The 23,685-nt window shown below is 46.6% G+C and overlaps 1 protein-coding gene across 2 annotated transcripts in view; it reads right to left on the bottom strand.

Annotated features, from left to right (window-relative positions):
- SAMD4A (sterile alpha motif domain containing 4A) overlaps nucleotides 1-23,685 on the bottom strand; it is a 173,613-nt gene that overhangs the window by 33,247 nt on the left and 116,681 nt on the right. The window contains exon 4 of one of the 2 annotated variants that reach the window (XM_084835009.1): nucleotides 7,156-7,419. The exons of the other annotated variant lie outside the window; for it this stretch is intronic. Coding sequence (XP_084691135.1) covers nucleotides 7,156-7,419 — 264 coding nt within the window. The remainder of the gene's footprint in view (nucleotides 1-7,155; nucleotides 7,420-23,685) is intronic. 2 annotated transcript variants of the gene reach the window in all.

The raw sequence follows: 23,685 nt of genomic DNA, 5'->3' as shown, positions 1-23,685 counted from the left end.
AACCAGGTATGAGAAGGCTGCAATACAGTTACAATACAATTTAGGCCAGGACCATATATGTAATGATGTCATTATGGGATCTGCCATCCAGTCCCTGGGTTGGATCCAGATTTAGTCATACTTAAGAGTAGACCCACTGAAATCTATGTGACTTGAGTTAGTCATGAGTATTTTATTATTATTATTTTATTTATTACATTTATGTACCACCCCAGAACCAAAGTCATGAAGAGTCGGAAGCGACTGAATGAATAACAACAAACAACATAAAAACCATTTACATAAAAGCATACGGGCAATATATACAAGCAACATATATCTAAAAACAACTTTGAACTAAAACCATTTTTTAAAAATCCAACTATAAAACAACACAGCTTAAAAACAGTATATAAAAGTCAGCAAAAGCAACAAGAGTTCTAAAAAGGGAAGGCCTGCTGGAATGATAGGGTCTTTAATGCCTGCTTTAAAACCTTCAAAGAGGTCAGTATTTCAGCCGGCAGGTCATTCCACAACTGAGGAGTGGCAAAGGAAAAGGTCCTCTTGTGAGTGACTGCCAATCTCATACCAGGCAGCCGCAGCAGAGAGCCCTCAGATGGGTTTACTCTGGGTATGAATGAATCTGATGCGACCCCATAGTGTTCTCAATGGAAGCATCTGGTTCACTATCATAGAATCGTAGGGTTGGAAGGGGCCTACAAGACCATCGAGTCCAACCCCCTGCTCCAGGCAGGAAGCCTGATTCCCAGGCGGTCTCCATGTAAACAGCCCGCAAACTTCCGTGAAGGAGCGATCTCAATCGCGGGATAAAAGCTCTGTGTGAAGAAAGCCCCAATCTGGGCATTTTAACCATGGTTAAGAGATCAACAGCATTAAATCTGCCTACGGTCCAAGTGACGCATACAGATGAGTACTATCTTTTCCTTTAGAATCTTTGCTTTTGTTATCACAAATTTCCCAGGATTTCATTGCAATTACTCTTACTTAAACAAGAGCTGGGCTGTACACTTAGTAAAGCTTAAGACTCCCCACCCCGGGCCCTATTTTAAAATTATTATTACAAAACACTACTAATAGAAATACAAAATGTTAAAAAACAAAACAAAAAAAGTGTCTTACAGAAGATGAAGCAAGAAAGCTAGGACGTCTTGAAACTCAAAAGCTTGCACATTTTTTGTAAGCTTTGAGTTGGCCTAATAAAAGTATTATACTAAATGGGTTTTGGAATCTGTCTTCATTAGTTTTGAATGGGGACGGTGCGGGCACCCGTTTTGGTCTGTAAATCTGTCAGACCGCTGGCGCCCACATCTGCTGAGCATATTCAGGCCATGTGCCTGACGGAGAAGAAGGACACAGTTTCTGTGCTTACAACCCCCCAATGGCCAGATGGACAAGGACGATGGTTTAGGCAATGCTGTTCCCTGAACGAATAACTTCTGTGCTAGTGCTATAGTTCATCCTGTACAGTACAACATGGCTACGATGATCCACAGCCTTTGCGGCCTCATGCCTAGATTACTGCAAATACTGCACATGAGAATGTCATAGAAGAACGTCTGGAAATTGCAACTGGTCCAAAATGCCATGTCCAACTGTTAAACAGGGGGGCCACAAGCGATCACGCTATGCATGTTTTCAAAGAACTGGACCAGTTATCAATTAATTTCCAACACACAAAGTTTACAGTTTAGCCTCCTGTTCAGAGTATTACTGATTTTTGACCTTTAAAGTCATGGCCCCTACATTCCCCCACATGTGTTATGATTCAAAGAGGCGCTGTGAGCACCCACAACTCAACAAATCTGCAGGACAATCACAGAGCTGAGGGCCTTCTGGGTGGTGGCCTCCTCACTGTGGAAATGTCTCCCCAGAGGTGCCTGCCAGGCCAGCTTGCTCTCTGCTTTTCAAAAAAGAGTAAACACTTCCTAAACTGAAGAATGTCTTGTCTGGTTTGCCTAAAAGGCTTAGGGATGAACATTTTGTTACCATTGCAGGTTTTATGGATTTCAATCACAGGCTTTATGGGGCTGGGATGATAATTTGCAATGTTATATTAATCTGGTTTGTGTTTTTGTTTCTTTGTTTTCATGAGCCGCTTTAAGAACCTCTGTCGCAAAGGATGGCAAAATCATACTTAACTAATAAAGCAAGTAAATAATGAAAATACAACCCTGTACAGATTGTTACAGGCATGGGGACAGGAGTTAGCAACCCTGCCTGTTTTCCAGTGTGGTCTAGACTGTGTCAGTATGCAGCTTATACATATTTTTAAACAAATATAATTTTAATGTGGTGTTTTAATCTTTTTATTCTTTTACTGTTTTATGTCTTGTGTTCACCACTCCAAAATCTGTTCTACATATGGAGCAGTATATAAGCATCATAAATAAATAAATAAATAAATAAATAAATAAATAAAGTAGCTGAAAGCCTGGTATGCTCCTGCCAGTTGGGCTGAGACCCTGACCTGGAGCCCTCCAGACATGTTGAACTACAACTCCCATCATCCCTAGCAAGCAGAGCCTATGGCTAGGATGCCAGGAATTGTAGTTCAACTGCACCATTTCAGGCCCTGAGTTCAGATGATGTTCTGTGATGTAGCCTGGGTTTCAGGTTTCTGCTATACCCCAATCTTTAGCAGGTCAGGTTAGCTCAGTTTCCCCAGGGAAGCAAGATGGGATGAGATCAGCACCATGGAAAGCTCCAAGTAGTGCTGGGGCTGGAAACCAGACAGATTTGTCCCTATGTTCCTCCAACAAAGAGCAGATCTAGACTGAGTCTTAATTAGGAAGTTGCCTGTATTTAGGCTGGTTGGCTCCGCCTCCACACGGACTGCGGCTTTGTCTCTTAAAGGGCCTTGGCCTGTTTTAGCAGCCTCAAACTGCGATGATGTGGGAATGTCTGCAGCCTGCAAATATCCTCATGGCCAGAGTCTCAAAGACAGCAAGGGGAATTAGGTCCTGGGGAGGTGGAAGCCTTGTGATGCCTTTCTGTGACCAAATCTTTTTCCTGAGCTCTTTTAACTCCAGGGCCTCCTTGGAAGATGGCAAGACTTTCTTCCCAAGACCTTGACACACAGATAGCTCCCGCCTTCCTTCACCACGAGAACCCAGGTTTCAGAGGAGAGCGAGGGGTGTGACTTAAAGGATGCTAGGGTCTGTCACAGAGCAAAGCGGGAAAAGTTAGAGGCAGGGTTCAGACGCTCTGTCAGGTTGGCCACTCGTGAAGGCCAAATTAGGAGGAAGGGGCATCCCTGCGAAGCTAGTCTGGTCGAGGAGTTCTTGCCCAGACTGCTGGCCAACTTCTCTAACTTCCACTTCTGTCTCCTCTATTGATATTCGTAGGTGTGTGGATTAGCTGTTTCATTACAGTCTGAGAGTTTCCTAGAATCTACACTGGTAAAGAAGCTAGTCATTAGCTAATATAGAAGCGGCCTTGTTTCCCAGAGTGTGCTGAAGGAACATGACACACTGCCTGGGATAAAGATGTAAGGTGCTCTCAACTCTTCAAAGGAAGAACATGGCAGAAGTGTGATGGATAGACAGACAGAAGGGGTTAGGAGAAGCTTGCACAGCTGTAGCAACGTTACATGCTCTCCTAAAGATGCCCACATCATGCTCTAAAAACCATAATTAACTGAATTCTGAACCAGGACAAAGCAACCTCCAGGGAACAACTCTGGCCATGTTCATACTGAACTATAAGCCATGATTCTGGGAAATCCTGGGTTTGGGAATGAGGAATGGTTTGTTAGCATGTCATCTGAAGCAGGTATCCTGGCTTGTTGCTCCCAAACAAGCCAAGGTTTGTAAGCCACGAACAAATCCTGGTTTGTAATCCTGGCTTGTAAAACAACCCAGGATCTCCAGTACAGATGACATGCTAAAAAATTCTGGTTTGTTTAGCCGCTCACACTAACAGGAGGAACTAAGTGGGAGTGAAGAGCTGTATGCAGCAGCATGCAGCTCGTTCATGATAAGCCAGGATTCTTCAGAACCCTGGCTCATCATTTCGTGCAGATATGGCCACTGTCTTCAACCCACCATAAATGCCTACAGCACTGAAACAACCTCCTCATGTACAGTCTACATTTGCAGCAAAAAGAGGTGGCAGAATGGACTGCACTAACCACTTCAGAGTATAGACTGAGTTTTGAATGCATTAAACCCTACATAAAAGCATCCCTGTAAACAGGAAAAGAAACAACAGCACAACTAGTAAAAGGGGAGCAGAACCTCTCTACCAGGTGTGCTAGATTTCTATTTTTAGTTTCAGTTTCCCAAAAGCTTCTTAGTGGCTATAGGAACCATGCTGGACACATACATACTGGCCAAAGGACTTGTTCAATCCATGTGCAGTTACTCCGTGGCACCAACTACATTAATTATAATATGCAAATCAGCAGCTGCCTCCTGAGAGGTTTGCAACGTGGCCCTCCGTTCTGAACATCCATTTCTAACATCTCTCTCAAGTAATTGTGGCCTGTGCTCGCATTCTCCAACTTAATCAAAAGAGAAAAGGCACAAGCAGTTTCCTCAGGGCTACCCGAAGCCACGTTCAAGAACGACAAAATCAATGCACAAATCAGAAAGCAAATGGAAGCAGCGAGTTCTCTGCGGAGACTAAAAGGGACAGCTTCCATTTCAGGCTCGCCTGTTCAGGAGGGAGAGCAGATGGGAACAGGCGAGCGCCTGATGAATGTGCCACTGAAGCAGCACAGACTGAAGAGAGCCTGCATGTTACTCTGGCCATGGGCAGCCTAGACAAATTCATGTGCCAGAAAAATACTGCATCCCATGCAACAGCTTCCCCCAACCTGGTGCCCTCCAGATGTGTTGGACTTCAACTCCCATAATCTCCCAGCCAGCATAGCCATTAGCCACGCACTGCTTGCTTAAGGTATGCAAACGAATCACAAGAGAGCATAAGGAGACCCCCTGCTGGATCAGACCGAGGGTCCATCTATTCAGCATCCTGTTTCTCACAGTGGCCAATCAGATGCTTCCAGGACATCTAGAAGTGGGGCATAAAGGTAACAGCCCCCCTCTGTTGCTCATATCTCCAGTAACTGGTATTCACAGGTACAAGGGGGACCTGGAACAAACCATTGCCATGTGGAGCACTCCTGTTCAGGGTGGCAGCCACATCCTATTCAGGATACTCCATTCCATAAACTCCATCAGCATTCCGCTGCCACTGAGCATGCTCAGTCCTCACTGTGTTCGGAGGGGCTTGCCCTCCCAATTATTTTTGCACAGAGTTTTTGTACTTCTGCAAACCTCAGGGTTTCCCCAAGCATGATGATCCCACCCTCTTGTGTGAAGGTGGCGCTGTTTTGGCTACATTAAACATCAGCACTCAGTGAGTTTGTTTGCTAGCCGGATATGGTATACTGCTTCAGAACCTGGAGACTCCACTGAACAACTTGGGTATCGTTTAAGCTGGGGGCGAGCGGAGTGCGGCCTGCAGGCCACTGCTGCCTCCTGGTGCAGCCCCTGCCCCCCGGAAAAAAGGCATCTGTAGCTTGGAACAAGCCACATTTCGTTAGTTTGCAAGCTAGATTTGGCTCTTTCGGTGCTAAATTTAACTATGCACTCTGTAGCGCTACAGAGCAGACTGGTGATTTTGGACCCTTTTTGGGTGGGTATCCCATGGATTGTGTGGCGCCCTGCAGTATGTGGCCTGTGGGGTGGTTCCGGGGACCAAAAATGGACTTCCGGAGGTTGCCCGCACTTGCTTTAAGCAGCATTCTTAACTGGATGTCTTCTCCCACATGACCCTGTCTATGCACTTAGGTCCCAAGAGTGGCCCTAATCCTGGCAGAGGCATTGTTGGTAGGTACAGGGCAGAGAGCTTTTCCTGCCATAGCGCCCGGGGAGTAGAACTTTCCAGTCCAGGAGGCTCCTTGTCCCTGCTCCTTGTTGGCGTTCTGAAGTGCTCAGGCATGGATGGAAATGGGATTCCTGTTCTCCCTCTTTCTCGGCTGTCTGTCTTAAAAAACAACAACCCTTTATTGACTGTGTTTTGTATTTTTCACCATTGTATTTTTTTTATTATATTGTATTGTTCTTGTTTAACTGGCTTGATAGCCATATTGGGGGACGGGGATGCCCCACTGATGGGACAGAAAGGCAGGATAAAAAAATACCTTAGTAAGTAAATAAAATAAACAATAAGGGCTAATGGCTCTCGAGAGACCAATCCTCCCTGAACCTGCCTAATTGTCCTGCCTCGACTGGAGGAGTCCTCCTCAGAGGAGGAGCTACAGGCCCCAGAAGCCGAGGGTACCCCAGACCAGGGACTGCCCCCAGACCCACAGGAGCCTGAACCCTTGGGGACGGTGGCTGCAGGGCCATCCCTGTCAGGAGGAAGGTCATCTGCCTCGGAGGCAGCACGCCCCACCCCACAAGCCCTGGGAGTGTTGTCACCTCTAGCGACAGGCTAGCAGGGCTCCTGTGCAAAGGGGTGCTCGCCTCCCGAAAAGGTCTCCTTGGGAGAAAGGGACTCCTCAGGAGAAGGTTCTGGAAAGGGAGCTCTGTTTATTGCAGCTGAGCTCTGGGTGGGGTCTAGCAGGGTTTGGGCTTAAAAGCCTTCACGAGAAACCCAGCCAGGGTTGGAACAACTTGGTCCATTCAGCCTCTGCTGTGTACCTTGCTTCCTGAATCGTGCCCTGTGACTGATGCTCTGTTTACTGGCCTTCTGGACTGCCTAATGACCCTGCTACTGGGCTGTCCAATGTACCTGATGGATTTACTGTGTTTGACCTCTGGCTTGACCACTCTTGCTGCTGCCTGCTCCTCATTGACTGACTGACTATGTTCTGACCTCTGCCTGGATTTTGACCACTCCTGCCTTCGCCTAAACCTCCTTGGACTGAAAGCGGTGTACCTGACCATCTGCTTGCCAACTTGACAATTCCATTGCATCGCTCCCTGTGATTGCTTGCAAACAGCCAAGACGCAATCTAGAGCAGGACCCCAATCTTCTTTTTCATGAAGGGAATTTACATGAATGTATAAACAAAGAAACAATCCGTGAGGTCGTGTTTTTGAACAGTCCATTTTGAAATAATTTCAGGGGCTGTGTAGTGTGTGTGTGTGTGTGTTGTTAAGCAAGCAGGAGGATGCAGGGAAATCTGTTTTTCTTTCCACTCACCTTTCATACCACTCCCTTCTTCCTGGAATGTGTTACGGGCAGAAGTCTGATCTTCTAAATGTTCACTCCCACCACTTCCCGAAGAAGCTACACTGCTTTGAGGAGACAGGGGGGCATGATCAGAGGGGAGGCCCGGGGGTCCTCTGGCGCGCAAGTCCTCATGAGACATCCATCCGTGTCCTAGAGGCTGGCTGGGCACAGTCATGGGCGGGGTTAGGGACACGGACCGTTTCAAAGGGCTGTGGTGGGTCTGGCTCGAGAGAACTGCAACAAAAAAAAATGGGGAAAAAATTAAAACAAGGTACTTCTCCCCAAGTGCTTAGCAGATTGAAGCATCAGTGGCTCCATTGGACCTAGAGAAACAGAGGCATGGAGTCGGCAAGGTGGAGCAACGGGCCGTTTAAAGATCTGCCTATTCCACATGGTCAGGACTCCCAATCCTCATTTTGCCCGATACGGATTTCTGTGAAACTCAAAAGCTTACTCTATTGTTAGATATTGTGTTCCTTCAGTACAGGGGTGGGGGAACTGGTGGCTCCCCAGATGTTGGGACTCAAACTCCCATCAGCTTCAGCCAGCAAAGGCAATGGCCTGGGATTATGGGAAATGTAGTCCAACAACATCTGGAGGACCACAGGTTCCTCACCCCATAATAGTAATGAGCCACCCAACAAGAGGTGGGAATGAGGCTGGAAACGTGACCCCAAAACGTGGGCTGTATTTGGGCGAGTGGGTGACTGCTAGCCCCAACTGCTCTTCCTTGCTGGCTCTGATGCCCTTGGCCCATTGCTCCCCTATTCTCTTGGGCCCCTCACCTCAGCTCCCCATCTCATGTGCATCTTTACCTTGGTCCATCATAACACCATCAGAAGAGCCCTGCTGGATCAGACCCAGGGTCCATCCAGTCCAGCATTTTGTTCACACAGTGGCCAACAAGCTGCCTATGGGAAACCCACAAGCAGGACATGAGTGCAACAGCACCCTCCCGTCCATGTTCCCCAGCAACTGGTGTACATAGGCACACTGCCTCTGAGACTGGAGGTAGCACACAGCCATCAGGACTAGTAGCCACTCACAGCCTTATCCTCCACGAATTTGTCCAACCCCCTTTTAAAGCCATCCAAGCCATACTACGTCTTGTGGTAGCAAATTTCATAGTTTAACTCTGTGGCGAGCGAAAAAGTCCTTCCTTTTTTCTGTCCTGAATGTCCTGACAATCAGCTTCATCGGATGACCCCAGGCTCTAGTATTATGAGCAAGGGAGAAAAATGTCTCCCTATCCACTTTCTCCACACTATGCATCATTTTGTCCACCTCTATCATCTCTCCCGTTACTCGCCTTTTCTCTTTAGCTAAACAATCCCAGCTGTTTTAACCTTCCGTCATAGGGGTGTTGTACCATCCTTGGAGACCTATTTGCATGGGGCCCATAAAACCCTCCAGACCTTGGAGAATGCATTCCTTCTTCCCCAATCCCTGCAGTTGTGTTTCTGGGTAGTAGACGTGCTGGCTGCTGCCAGGGCCGGTGCCAGGATAAACAGTGCCCTGGGTGAGGAGTGCTTTTGGTGCCCTACCTCCCTAGTCAGCTCTGCAGGACCATGCAGAGGATTTATGGGGCCTGGGGCAGGTGTGATGTCCATTGAGAACGACATGGCTCAACACCTTGATCTCTCAGCCACTGTGCTACAGTTTGCACAAGCCAAAGTTCAAGAAGCCACATTCTGTGCAGTGGCCACGCATGTTGCAACATAGCAGGACTATCATGGGTTTTACTTATATTTTGTTTTGTTTTGTGGCAGTTCCTATCTTTTGGTAAGCATTCTTTATTTCAGAAAATCCATTATTGTTAAATTTAGAAATAATTAAGGAAAGTAATCACTAAAGTAGGTATCCAACTGACCTCTTACAGCTTACGGCTTTATTTTATTATTATTATTATTTATATGGTGCTTATAGTGTTTACAGTATTTGAAGCACTCAGCGCTCGGTAACGTTGCCTTGGAGTAAAGCTGTGTTCCGCTGGTTTTTACCAAGCACAAACGACATCAAAGTGGAAACTGAAAATGAAGCAGATTTTAAAGCTAACTGAAGGAAGATCATCCTTGTTGTTAGTACCCAAACCATCTGCAGAACCTTGAAAGAAAGGTTACAGACATTTGCCAACCTACCTCACTGCAGAGAGGACATTCAAAAAACACAGCCGCCGGGCTCAGCTTGTGGCCCCCTTAGCTTGGTGCTCCGGGTAGCTGCCCAGCTCGCTCACCCCTAAGGCCAGCCCTCGCTGCGGCTCACCTCCATCTGCCCACACTCCTACTTTGCCCTATTAAGCATTGCATCCTTTCCCCCTTTCCTTAGTGGAGGCTTCCCCAACCTGGTGCTCTTAAGATATCTTGGAAAGCAACTCCCATAATTCCCAGCTCACAGCCATGCCGGAAGGTGCCATGCTGGGGAAGGCTGCCTTAGTGTGAGGTAGTTTAGTCGCTCAGCATGGAAATAGGTCTGAGGTGAGGCTGGGGAGTGGTTTCATGGCTGCTGATGTCACAAAGGCCCTGATGGTACCCCGCATGCAGGGGAAATTGGTGTTATGAAGTTGCTTTCGGGAAGGGCCTTTGTTTCTGTGTTTTGAGTGGGGGGAGGTCTTTCCCAGTTGAGAAGGGTTGGCGGTTTCCCCAGGCAGACTCTGTTACTTTCTCCTCCCTCTAAGCTTTCTGCTGGTACCTCTGCCGCCTGTTCTGGTCAAGTGCTTCAACAGGAGAAGGAGGAGAGAGCAAAATTTGCAGAGGGATGGAACATAATTATATAATGCGCTGTATTCACATTTTATCGGTATGAATTGTGTGAACCATCTTAAGTGGCTGACATCTGAAAAGACAGTTAAGGTGCATTCCTGTGCATGTTTAGACAGAAGAAGTCCTAAAGCGCCTGGCATTCCCCAGCCAGCACTGCTAGCTGGGGAATGCTGGGAGTTGTAGGACTTTTTTCTGTTGAAACATGCATAGGATTGCGCCCTTAATCAGTTAAAAAATTCAAAAGTAATTCACTGAATACTGGTTGCTCCACGAAAAGAGCTCTCTCTCTCTCTCTCTCTCTCTGTCCACTGATTTCTGCATCGCCACTGCAATTAAGATATCAGGCTACAACCCCTGCAAAATCTCCATTCAGAGCCAATATCCAACAACAGTGAATCGTTCTTTCCACTTTCACTAGCAGCCTTTAGCCCACCTGACTTACTCTGGACCTAGATCCACCTTCCTCAACCTGGTGCCCTCCTGATGGGGCAGACTGCAACTCCCATCGTTCCCAAGCAGAATGATGGGAGTTGCAGCCCAACACATCTGTAGGGCATCAGGTTGGGAGAAGCTGTCCTAGAACTAGATTATACCATGTAATGCTATTTCTCTGAAATATAGATCCAACTGCAGGGCAAGAGATCCAACTGAAGGAAAGATGCTTTAACCAAACCTGGATCTGACCAACTGTACCTTTTTTCAAAATAATAAAAAATATTGAGACATTTGCACCAAAGAAATCCATGAGGGTTTTTTTGGCATTTAACATTATACAAAGAGCCTAACAGTCCAGGAAGAAGCTGCTGTTCTTCCTGGACTGTACCTGGGGTATGGGGGGCAGTTTGTTTTGAATGGGCTTTGTCACAGTCAAACACTCCCTCTCTACATGTAGAAAACTAGCGCATAAGGAGAAGGCTACCCTAGAAGCATTTTCTTTGACATGTTACCTTTCAAAGTGCAAGGTAGCCCTTCCGTAAAAAGCATTTTAACATGACATTCTCCCACCTGCAGTCTGAAATGGCACTGATCAAGAGAAAGGTTCTATTGCATATATTGAGTCAAAGCATCCCTGACAGATGGCTGTCCAGCTTCAATGGAGATACTTCAAGGATAGAGATCCTTCAATCATTTCTCTGTCCAGGTAATCACCAACCCTCCCTGCCTTAAACAAAAGTAACAAATGTGTTGGGTACAAACAGAACTGGGAGGTCCTCCTGGGACAATATGTATGGAGGAGAACACCAGCCTCTTACAGAAATTCTGTCATCAAAATCGTTCTTCAAAAGTGTGTCTGTTGTAGGGAAGAAATAATTTTCCATCTCTCCCCATACCCTCCTAGGTACTTGTATGATGTTGCTGTGTTCCACATTATGCAATTACAAACTTTCATCAAAGGAAAAGTTTGTAACTCCTTTCATTGCAGACACAAAACTCTCACATTGTAAACAGATGGTTCATGCCACCATAGTTACTAAAATAAAATAAAGTGAAATAACAGAAGGAACACTCAAGTGGTTACAAGAGCCACCACTTCCAAGCTTCTTCTGCCACTGAATGTTTTTTTTAAATAAGCTGTTTGATACAGAAACAGCATGGAACAGACTGCTGAACAAACATATGTGAAGCTGACATGGCCTGGAAACAGACTGATCCCAACGTGGAGGTTAAGTCCCACTGAGCTCAAATTTTATTTCTTTATTTTAATTTATTTAGGGAGCAATCCTATTGCCGCTAGACAGTGGCTAGACGGCCATAGGATATCTGGTTTTCCAGGAACCGACCTCCCCCCACTTCCACGCTGCCTTAGAGGCAGTGCGGAACAGCCCCGTCCTTCATGCTCACAAACCGAGTGTGGAGCGGCTGAAAAGGGGCATCTCTGGGGGGCATTCCAGGGTGGGGAGGGTGGAAATGCCTGTTCGACACATCCAATGTGTTGTACAGCAGCCTCCTCTAGACAGCTATCTAGTTGCAGTCGGCTGTCTAGCTGCAAATGCAGGACAGAAGGAGCGCGGAGGGAAAGACCCCCTCTGTGCTTCTCCTGCCCTGCACTGGGTAGGTGGACGCCTCCAAGTTCGGGGGCGGCCGCCTATCTGCATAGGATTGCGCCCTTAGTGCATTTCTAATCCACTTAATAACAAATGTTCTCTGGGCAGATTACAATCAGTTAAAAAAACTAAAATGCCATTTTGAAACAGTTAAAAATATAAAATACAACACAAATATTTAAAACAATAAAATGCAATATAATAAACAAGAAATAGCCCAGTAATCGATAAAACAGCCCTAATAACCTAGCACTACGTTTCTAAATGAGACTTCAATGAGACTTACTGCCAAATATGTGCATAGACTGCACCCTATGGCTGTATTGACATCAGCCTGTTTCTTCGGGGACAACAATGGGCCACATCTCTTTCGAATGTGACCTTCCTTGCCTGGCATCCCTGTGCTATTCTTTGTACATGCCTAGTCTGCACATACACAGAGCAGGAGGGGATTGCCCATAAGGAGATCTCCTTGCAGGGAAAGGTTCCTGTGGATCCTTATTCCCTTCCCCAAATGAGATCCATAGCAGATAAAGAGTTGCAGCATGTTGTCTGAAGCAACTCTTCCACAGCAGCAGATCTACTCCTGAGGAGGAGCCAAGAGTCCTTTAGGACTTTAAAGGCTAATGCATTTAGGCCACAATCCTATGCATGTTTAGAGAGAGAAAAGTCCTATATAGCACAGCTGGCTGGGGAATGCTAAATAATATTGGGTGATATAGGATTTTTTTCTCTCTAAACATGCATAGGATTGTGGCCTTATTCAGTGTAAGCTCTTGTGGGTTAGAATCCACTTCATCACATGCATTAAGGGGTCTCCTCAGTTGGTAGGTATAGAAAGGCCAACATGGGTACCAACGGGGGCGGAAGGATTTTACACACTTGGGCAAAAAGGCAAGAAAAATAAATTAAATCCAGCCCCTGTTTTATGGAAGCCTGGTGACTAACGCTCATATATCTGGAAAGGGAGATGGTGAACTGGGACAAACCAGGTAAGTCCCAGACTCTCCTAATGGCCTTGGAAGATATTGCTTGTGTGTTTTTATGCCAGTGAACCCAAATAAAAGTTAGCAACAATGGCAACTACAATTATTTTTGCCAGAGTTACTCCCCTCAACAAAGCCAGATCGAAGAATGGATGTGATCACCACAACGAGCGGCTAGTGCTGATAAATTAGCGCAGCAAGACAGATAGCATCATATCCTGCATACTCACTGTGAACTCACTCTCTGAGTGTGGAGTGTTATCAAGCCAAAACTGCATCACCCACACACAAGAGGGAGGTATCAACAGGCTGCAAACCACAAGGTTTGCAGGAAAAAAACAGCCCTAAAAACAGTCCAATGAGGATAGCACATGATCAGTGGGGACAAAATGTTGACTGATCCTTGAGGGGGATGGAAAACTGGGGAGGGGGTAATGGAATGGGGAAGGACAGGGCTGACCAACTGGAACACTGAACAGCAGCATTTCACACTGCAACTTTTTGTTGCTGTTGAACTTGTAAACACCAAAAGGCCCCTGAGTCCAGCTCTGCTGCCTGGCAATGCAGGGGTTAAGATAATGGATCAGGCGCCAGCCAGGCCAGGGGCAGAGGTGTCCAGGCGCAGATTGGCCAGCAGCCTAGTGGGCATCACTTGGTAGCTCTGGCTTGGGGAAAGGGAGGGGCAAAGGTGGGGAATGCAAGGAGGGGTGCTAGAGAGCAAGGAAAGTGGAAAAAGAGGCCAGAGCGGGCCGTGCAAGTGGAAATAATTCACTTGCTGAGAGAGGGAGGGATGTTTACATTCGGAGAGGTTCAAGGAAGTGGGCCTATGTCTCGGACCACCTAGCAGAGCAGCATTAGAGAAGAGGGGGACACCTGAGATGTCTCTGCCCTAGAGATGGAGGAGAAATTAGTTTCATCCAAATTTTTGTAAGAACCTACCCAATTTGCACCTCCCAAACCTATACATGAACTGAAACGCACTTGCAGTCCAAAATCCACACTTCTCTGAATTTTTCAGGGTAGTTTCAACTCAAAAAATGTACATAAAAATGCATTCATCGGGGGGGAAGTACACAAAATCGCTTGCAAAGAGCGCACAGGCTAGGGAAAGTGTATACAAAAATGCACATATTTGGAGAAATGCACATATACGTGTGAACAAATTTTCATGAAGCCCAAACTGATGTGGAAAAGGGTCGAAACTATCTTACCGTCTGGAAAATGAAAAACGGGGCGAATCCGAAATGGACAGATTCGCCCCTCCCTAATCCAGGCCCCATCCAGGAGTTCACCACAACAGAGCAAACCTGGGAACCAGTTCAATGGAAGAACAAACACCGCTGCTCCCTGGGGTTTGCGCACTATGACAGGCAGTGTCAGAAGGTCCAACTAGGAGAGTGTTTGCAATGGAGAGGGCTCTGTCTGGCAATACCTATCATGCAGTCTTCCACATGTTCAAAAGTTTCTAACTGAAACCCTGTCCTGCCTGCTGCGCACTCAGTGCTTGCGTGAACTGAACCAGAGTGCAGACAATCTGAGTGGCAGGGAACGAAAGGCGTCTACTGGAACCACAACTGACCCCCCACACTACAGGTCTAGCACAGATGTGGCTCTTGTCCTTAACACACAGACAAACTCATCAGCCATTTACCCTGATGGGAGCAGCGCGAGGTAAGTGGTTTGTGGCTGAACCGAACTGCTCAGGGATGGTGTCAAGGGTTTTTTGGGTCTGACAAAATTTTGGAACCAGGTCCAACCTTCCTTTTGGAAATGCCAGGAATAGAATCCCTAAATGGAAACTTCAGTTAATAGATCTCGTCTCAGAAGTCATATGAAGACACCCAACTGTGCTTTAACTGTATACCCATTACACTTCCCAACCACACCTTCTGACAGAAATCTGGTGTATGCATGCGCATGAACGTGTGTGTGTGTGTGGAGGGGGCACTCCCAGGATCTGTGTCAGTCCCCCCTTAGCTTCTCCTCCCAATGGGGTCACCTCAAAACCAGGCTGAGTAATGCCCTCCAACCCTTTCCCCCTTGCTTCCCTTTTAAATCTCTTGTTTTGGCTGATATATTATTCCCATAGTATCAAATAAGCAAATTCCAGCCTCTCCAAATTATAGCTGCCAACACTAGGAACTGTGTGTGTGTGTCTGTGCGCGCGTGCGCGCGTGCATGGAGGAGGGGGGTGTCTATTACTCAGCTGAAATTATCATTCTGCAGCTGCTTACTCTAAAAATGAGTAAGCAAATAATATCAAAAGGACAACATTGCTTTTGAACTGAATAATCAGGGAAGAAACGCTGATTGCCGAGAAAGCCTGCCAGGCAAATTTAAAAATTGATGTCTTTAAAGCCCAAGAGGTTTCCTGCACAGATTGCAACAATCCCGCCGCCACTGCCTTGGTTACAGTGGGGACACAGCAGTAATATATAAGCACCGCAAAGACGAGCTAATTCTCACGAGACTTTCCACCGCCTTGCAGGTTCTGCTGTTGCCACACCCTTCAAAGTATTTGCAGGGCTATTCTGCCATGTCATGTGCAGAGTCTGCTACCTGGTGCCAAATTTGAATTCCTGAGTATCTGTGGCCTGAGCAAAATTCTAGGGGGAGGGCCATGGCTCAGTGGTAGAGCACATGCTTGGCACACAGAAGGTCCCAGGCTAAATCCCTGGCAGCAACTCTGGGTAGGGCAGGAAAAACTCCTGCCAGAAACCCTGGAGAGCCATTGCTGCCAGTCAGTGTCAACAATGCCAGGCTAGATGGACTCAGTACAAGGCAGCTCCCTACGTTCCTGTGTTCCTATTTTAGTATTCACCATGGTTTGGGAATGTTTAAGGGAGTCTTCAAAAGTCTGCCATATTTGGGGCTGAAGCTTCTATGCCATGTCATTCATTCCCCCATAATCTATAGCCATATTCCCATATATGACTCTCTCTCATTACCTCCCCATACTTCACTTTCCAAACCATCACACGTTTCCTTCAGGAGAGGGAAAAATACAGTTCTGTAAAAACAAAATCTAATTAAAAAAAAATACAAATCAAGTGAGATTTTGAGGAAAAATTAATTTCCCATGCCTATTATTGATGGACACATTCTTAAAGGGAAGCATATTATCATGCAGTAATATGGTTAACCTTCCAGGGCTAACTGGTTCACTATGGAAGGAGCCATCATGGGAAACAGCGTACTTTTGTCGATGCATGCCACCATTACCTTGAGTGCAGAATTCTGGGCAAGGATTTGGGCAAAAATTCTGGAACTTCTGCAAACACGTCCAGGCTCTGTCAAAACTACAGCATTCCCCAACTGTGGTGCAGCCTTCATAAATGATTATCTCTGTACATGCGGTGTACAGAGTATTGATGCAGGAAGTCCACCAGGGTTGATATTAAAGGTCACGATAGAAACTAGAAACGACATATAAAGCAGTTTGGAAATGGCTTTACAGTCCCTGATCCATCCAAAGAAATGCGGGGATGGTAATTCTGAGAAGGTAAGAATTCTGCATGCTAGGAACTCCTTCCATTAGAACGACAGTTGAAGGCTCTGTCCGCTAAACAAGGTGCCTGCAGGTCGTCAAATGGCGACCCCTCCTAATGTCAGGAGACAAGGGCAAGTTTGGGTTCCATCTCATGAAGGCTTCCCGATTGCAGCTCACTCAATTGATGAGGGAAAAATGGAAAATCTAACAAGGGGGTGGGGAGAGAAGCAAATTTCTTGCTATAGGAATTGCAACAGTAACTTTAAGAGATGGTTTAGACTCATGGAAAATAAAGGTCAGGGAAAAAAGGATTGCCCTAAGAAGATAAAGATGGCTCAGAGCTCTCAGAGGAAGAAAAAATATTTGTCGCAACTCCCTTCTCTACCCCTCGTAGTTGAGGACCCAGACCCACAGGCAGTGATTAGCGACCTCCTGTCATTTACGCCAGTCAATGTAAAATCAGGGCGCAATCCTATGCACGTTTAGACAGAAAAACGTCCTACAACTCCCAGCATTCCCCAGCCAGCTGGCTGGGGAATGCTGGGAGCTGCAGGACTTTTTTCTGTCTAAACATGCATAGGATTGTGCCCTCACTAGCTAATGACTCTTCCCCGCCTAGAAGCGGGGAAAGATGGGATAAACTCTAGGGGTAAACTGCCCCTGTCAGTACATCCATCTGTGATATTTATGAAATAACCGCTGGCCTTCTGTAACTTCTCGAGGCCAAATAGCAAACTGTCCTAAACTGAAAAGAAGTATCATTCTTTACAGATTCTTGCTGATATAGGGGTAGGTTTTCTGTCAATTTTTGACAGAGGTGGATAGACATTTTTTAAACACCTGGATTCAACCTTTGAAAAACAGTCAACTCTGACAAATTCCCCTTTTAAGGATTTAATAAACCTGGATTGTAAAGATGATGAGATTAGAGTTAAGGAGTTAGATTTTCCTGGGCATATGAATACAAATTCTCTCTGCAATGTTTATCCAATTTTGAATATGGAAGGCTTATCTCTGGCCCACCAGACTGAGCGTCATTATGATGTAGATTCTGGTGAAAAACTCTCTCCGACTGAACAGCCACTTGTTTCTGTGATGCCCGAAGAAGTTTTAATTGATACATTCTATGACTTGCCAGTAACGGAACAACAGTCTATCATTATCAGGCTCCATCCACTGTCAAAAAGATTAGCCAAAGGTGTCAGGAGCGCCCTAGAGGCCTCTGTCAGTACACTCCAATAGTCAACTCAAGGCACAGATGAAAGGATTCTTTTCAAGGCTTTAATCCTTTTACAACTTAATGACTCTTTCAGATGCTAATCACCAGCGACTAAGCAATGAACAGCAGAGTAGCCTATGCTCCGGGTAAGCAGTTGATCCCCATTTGAAGGAGAATCACTTGAAGACCCTGAACTTATGGGCTAGGGAGAGATCCTCCCTCTTTCCCTTGGGTCCACGGGACGCGGCGGTTGCTTGTGCGCCAAACGGGTGCTACGCCTCCTTTCCGTGCCCTACATCGCTCATTGCTCCCTGCATCTGCGTCGAGCATCTAGCAAGCCTCCCTCCCGCACTTTCTCACTGCTAGGATCACTATCTATCTCAGGAATGCCAGCAAGAGGAAACTCTGCCAGTTGCTGTGCCTGTGAGGGATGAGCTGGCTCCTCTCCCATGGATTGCTGATCCTCCTCAGAATCACAACTGCTCTGGGGTTCTATCAGCTCAGTTTCCACCCTGACAAGAGGCCGCTCTACTTTGGACTCTTTGTAAAAGCTTTCCAAATATCCAGCTCCATGATAGATGACATTGGTCCTATGGGATCACTGAGACCAACTATTTTAAACCCCCTGGAGGAGAATGTTGCAGATGAGCAAATAGCAATATAGTCACAGTCTTGTAGGATACTATCTATATCCTCCTTGCCCCTATCTGCTACTGAGCCCCCTAAGACAATCTCTTCAGGAAAATTGAATCTAACCGAGCTGGGATTCTTTCCAAACGAAGTACAAAATGTTACAGTGGAGATAAATTTATTATCCCCTCCTTCCATGCATCCTCTGAGAAATAGGGCCAAAGTTCCGCCTCTCCCTCTAGCTGAGTATCATGCAGCACAGAATGGTATAGCTGATGAACACTCCTTAAGATTAGAACTTGTATGTGAATGGCGGTCAGCTTCACCCCCTCGGACTCCAGCAAATAGATAGGCCATGTGGAGACAGGGATAGTGGAAATACAGTCAGGGCCAGAAATATTGGAACAAGGATAACTGTTTTGACAGTTGGCCTCTGCACACCACCACATTGAAGTTGAAAGGAAACACACCCAGATGGGAGCGAAGTCAGGACTTTCAGCTGTAATTCAAGGGGTTTGACAAAGGTGGGGCACTAACCATTCCGGAAGGACAGCCAGTGGCATACACACACCCCTATCATTGGTGGCTCATAAGTAATGGAACAAACCAACATCATTTCAAACTTAAGGATCACCTTTAATACCTGGAGGAAAATCCCTTGCAGTCAATGACTGCCTGAAGTCTGGAACCTATGGACATGACCCAATGCTGAGTTTCCTCCCTCGAGATGCTTTGCCAGGCCTTTAATGCAGCTGCCTTCAGTTGCTGCTTGTTTGTGGGTCTTTCTGCCTTCAGTCTTGTCTTCAGTAAGTGAAAACATGCTCTAGTGGGTTGAGATCAGGTGACTGGCTTGGCCATTGAAGAACATCCCACTTCTTTGCCTTCAGAAACTCCTGGGTAGCTTTTGCTGTATGTTTTGGGTCATTTTCCATCTGCAATATGAAGAGGCCTCCTATCAGTTTGGCGGCATTCGGCTGAATCTGAGCAGAAAGTATAGCCCTATACACTTCAGAATTCATCCTGCTGCTTTTATCAGCAGTCAGGTCATCAATAAACACCAGTGACCGGGCTCCATTGGCAGCCATACATGCCCATGCCATAACACTGCCTCCACCATGTTTGACAGATGATATGGTCTGCTTTGGATCACGAACTGTTCCTTTCCTTCTCCATACTTTTCTCTTCCCATCATTCTGGTACAAGTTCATCTTGGTTTCATCAGTCCAAAGAATCTTATTCCAGAACTGGGCAGGCTTTTTTAAGTGTTTGCTGGCAAAGGCTAATCTGGCCTGTCTGTTCTTAAGCGTTACCGGTGGTTTGCACCTTGTTGTGAAGCCTCTGTATTTACATTCATAAAGCCGTCTCTTGGCTGTAGATGTTGACAATGACATGCCTACCTCCGCAAGAGCGTTCTTGACCTGGCTAGATGTTGTGAAAGGGTTCCTCTTCACCATAAGCAGAATTCTGTGGTCACCCACTTTAGTTGTCTTCCGTGGTCTGCCAGGCCTTTTGCTGTTGCTGAGCTTGCCAGTTAAGTCCTTCTTTTTCAGGATGTTCCAAACTGTTGTACTGGCCACTCCCACTGTTTTTGCTGTCTCTCTGATGGGTTTATTTTGTTTCCTCAGCCTAATGATGGCCTCCTTCACTTGCATGGACACCTCTTTGGACCTCATGTTGGGAGTTCCAGTGAACAGCTACCAAATGCAAATGTAACACTCAGAACCTCCTCCAGGCCTTTTATCTGCTTGATAGGTCATGGGGTACCCAGGAAACAGGCCACACCTGGCCATGCAGCTGCTTGTCAACCATTCGTTCCATTACTTATGAGCCACCAACGATGGGTGTGTGTGCATGCCACTGGTTGTACTTCCTGAATGGTTAGTGCCCCACTTTTGTCCAACCCCTAGAATTACAGCTGAAAGTCCTGACTTCGCTCCCATCTGGGTGTGTTTCCTTTCAACTTCATTGTGGTGGTGTACAGAGGCCAACTGCCAAAACAGTTATCTTTGTTCCAATATTTCTGGCCCTGACTGTATATCTGAAGGAATAGGACCTCATAAACAAGCTGTTGTTATGCCTAAGAGGGTTGGTCAGTGCTGGCTATTCCCCTCCTCACAGGCTGGCATCGCTACTTCTATTAGAGTACTTTCCTGGAATGTCGCAGGATGGTCTTCTAAACTGGCAGATGAGAATTTTTAAAGAAATTGTACCCAATTTGAAGTTCTTTTTATTCAAGAAATCTGGGTCACCTCTACAGCTTTTCCCACCTTTCCTGGGTACTGTGTACACACCCAGCCAGCTAGTAAATCAGATAGTAGAGGTCATGCCTGGGGCGGTCTATGAATGACTATTTTACAGCTCGACGTAAGCTCTAGCAGTACAATCTTAATTTTTCAGATGGACTGGCCTTTAGGTCTAAACATCTTTTTGATAAATGTATATCCCTCCCTGCCCCCCGCCGCAGAATTCAAAGCAATATTGGTTCAAGTTGGCTTATATGAGTGACTCTCAAGTTCCAAAAAATGCTTTCAAGAGCAACTTCAGACCTTATCCCAAAGGTCTTGAGTAAACTTGACCAGACCTACGTATATTGCATGCTTATGGGATTGTTACTGAGTCTTTACCTTCCTTTGCTTCTGACAGAGTCAAGCAGATGCTTAAAGAAAAAAATACCTCTATTCTAAGCAGTTGGATCTGGTTACAATCTCACAGATGTCTTATTCCTGTTGGTATCCATTATATAAGATGTCATTTGGTCCGCAGACCTACTTCATAACTCTTACTGTAGCCTCCCTAAGAAAATAATTTACAGCACTATGCTATCAATGTATGCCTTCTGCCTCTCTGGAGGGGAGATTTGATAATACTCCAATCCATCAAAGACTTTGTATTTGTGGGTCTGGAGAGGCTGAGGATGTTTCCCACTACTTAGTAAGATGTCCCCTCTATGACCATCCGAGGCATAAATTTCTTGCTGTTATTCTCTGGTCCCTGTCAAACAGACCCCTCTTAGACCAGATATTTATTTATTTATTTCATTTCTATACCGCCCAATAGCCGAAGCTCTCTGGGCAGTTCACAAAAATTAAATCCAAACAACACACAATAAAACAATTTAAAATATACAGAACATTAAAACCACAATATAACAATACAACCACAATAAAACCTAGCAGCAGTGCAAGAGTTTAAAATACAGATTTAAAACAGCAAAGATAAAAATTTAGAAAGCTAAAATGCTAAATTGCCTGGGAAAATAAAAAGGTCTTCACCTGGCGCCGAAAGGAATACAATGTAGGCGCCAGGCGAACCTCACTAGGGAGCTCATTCCAGAGCCAGGGTGCCAAAACAGAAAAAGCCCTCCTCCTAGTAGCCACCCGCCTCACTCCCTTTGGCAGGGGCTCATGGAGAAGGGCCGCTGATGATGATCTTAAGGTCCGGGCAGGCACATATGGGAGGAGGCGATCCTTCAGGTAACCTGGCCCCAAGCCGTTAAGGGCTTTGAATGTTAACACCAGCACTTTGAATCGGGCCCGGAAATGGACTGGCAGCCAGTGCAGCTGGAAAAGTACTGGCGTAATATGAGCTCGCAGGCCAGTCCCTGTTAACAATCTTGCTGCCCTATTTTGGACCAGCTGAAGTTTCCGGACCGTTTTCAAAGGCAGCCCGACGTATAACGCATTGCAGTAATCCAGACGAGAAGTTATCAGAGCATGGATAACTGTAGCAAGGCTATCTCTGTCCAGATAAGGGCGTAGTTGGTATACCAGCCTAAGCTGATTAAAAGTGCTCCGTGCCACTGAGTTCACCTGTGCCTCAAGTGACAGTTCTGGATCCAAGAGCACCCCCAAACTATGAACCTGAACCTTTAGGGGGAGTGCAACCCCCTCCAGAACAGGTTGAATATCACCTAGCTGGGCAGACGAACCACCCACTAACAGTACCTCCGTCTTGTCTGGATTGAGTTTCAGTTTATTAGCCTTCATCCAGTCCATTACCGTGCCCAGGCACTGATTCAGAACAGTCACTGCCTCACCTGGTTTTGATGTAAAAGAGAGGTAGAGCTGAGTGTCATCTGCATATTGATGGCACCTCAGCCCACACCTCCGGATAACCTCCCCCAGCGGTTTCATGTAGATGTTAAACAGCATGGGGGATAAAATAGAGCCCTGTGGAACTCCATGGCACAATTGCCATGGCACAGAGCAGTAATCCCTCAGCACCACCTTCTGGAATCGGCCATCCAAGTAGGAGCGGAACCACTGCAGTGCAGTGCCTCCAACTCCCAACCCAGACAACCTATCCAGAAGGATACCATGGTCGATGGTATCGAAAGCCGCTGAGAGGTCCAGGAGAATCAATAGGGTCGCACTCCCCCTGTCCCTCTCCTGACAGAGGTCATCCCACAGGGCAACCAAGGCAGTTTCCGTTCCAAAACCAGGCCTGAAGCCCGATTGAAATGGATCTAGATAATCCGCTTCATTCAACAGTGCCTGGAGCTGTCCTACAACCACCTGCTCAAGCACCTTGCCCAGGAAGGGGATGTTGGCCACTGGCCTATAATTGTTAACATCCTCTGGGTCCAGGTTAGGCTTTTTCAGGAGTGGTCTAATTACTGCCTCTTTTAAAGTGGCAGGCACCACTCCCTCTCTCAAGGAGGAATTTACAACCTCCTGGACCCAGCCGGACAACCTCTCCTTGTTTGATTTAATAAGCCATGAAGGGCAAGGGTCAAGCACACAAGTGGTCGATCGGACTTGGCCAAGCACCTTGTCTGCATCCTCAGGCCTCAGTAACTGAAACTCATCCAATAAAACTGGACCAGACGGTGCTCTGAACGCCTCTACCAATGGAACTGCATTAATGGTGGTGTCCAATTCATGACGAATCTGAGCGACTTTATCCTCAAAGTGCCGTGCAAACTCGTCACAGCGTGCTACCGAGGGTTCCACCGTCTCTCTCCCTGGCCCAGAATGTAACAGGCCGCGAACCACTCGGAAAAGCTCCGCTGGACGACACTGAGAAGATGCAATGCTGGTGGAAAAGAACTGTCCCTTTGCCACCCTCACCGCCACAGAGTAGGCTCGATAGTGGGCTCTTACCTGTGTTCGGTCAGACTCAGCACGCGTTTTCCTCCACCTGCGTTCTAGCTGTCTCCCCTCTTGCTTCATTGCCCTCAGCTCAGGTGTATGCCAAGGAGCTGGCCGGGCTCTGCTCAGAGGGAGAGGAAGCTTGGGCGCGATCGTGTCAACCGCCCGAGTCATCTCTGCATTCCACAGAGCGACCTGGGCTTCGAAAGGAGCACCAGCCATACCAGCGGGAAAATCCCCCAGAGCCCTCTGGAATCCATCGGAATCCATTATTCTCCGGG

This window comes from Heloderma suspectum, chromosome 1, assembly GCF_057233095.1.
Source record: "Heloderma suspectum isolate Gila_16-S chromosome 1, 16-S_ref, whole genome shotgun sequence".
Lineage (NCBI taxonomy): Eukaryota > Metazoa > Chordata > Lepidosauria > Squamata > Helodermatidae > Heloderma > Heloderma suspectum.
This window is presented reverse-complemented; position numbering and strand designations above follow the sequence as displayed.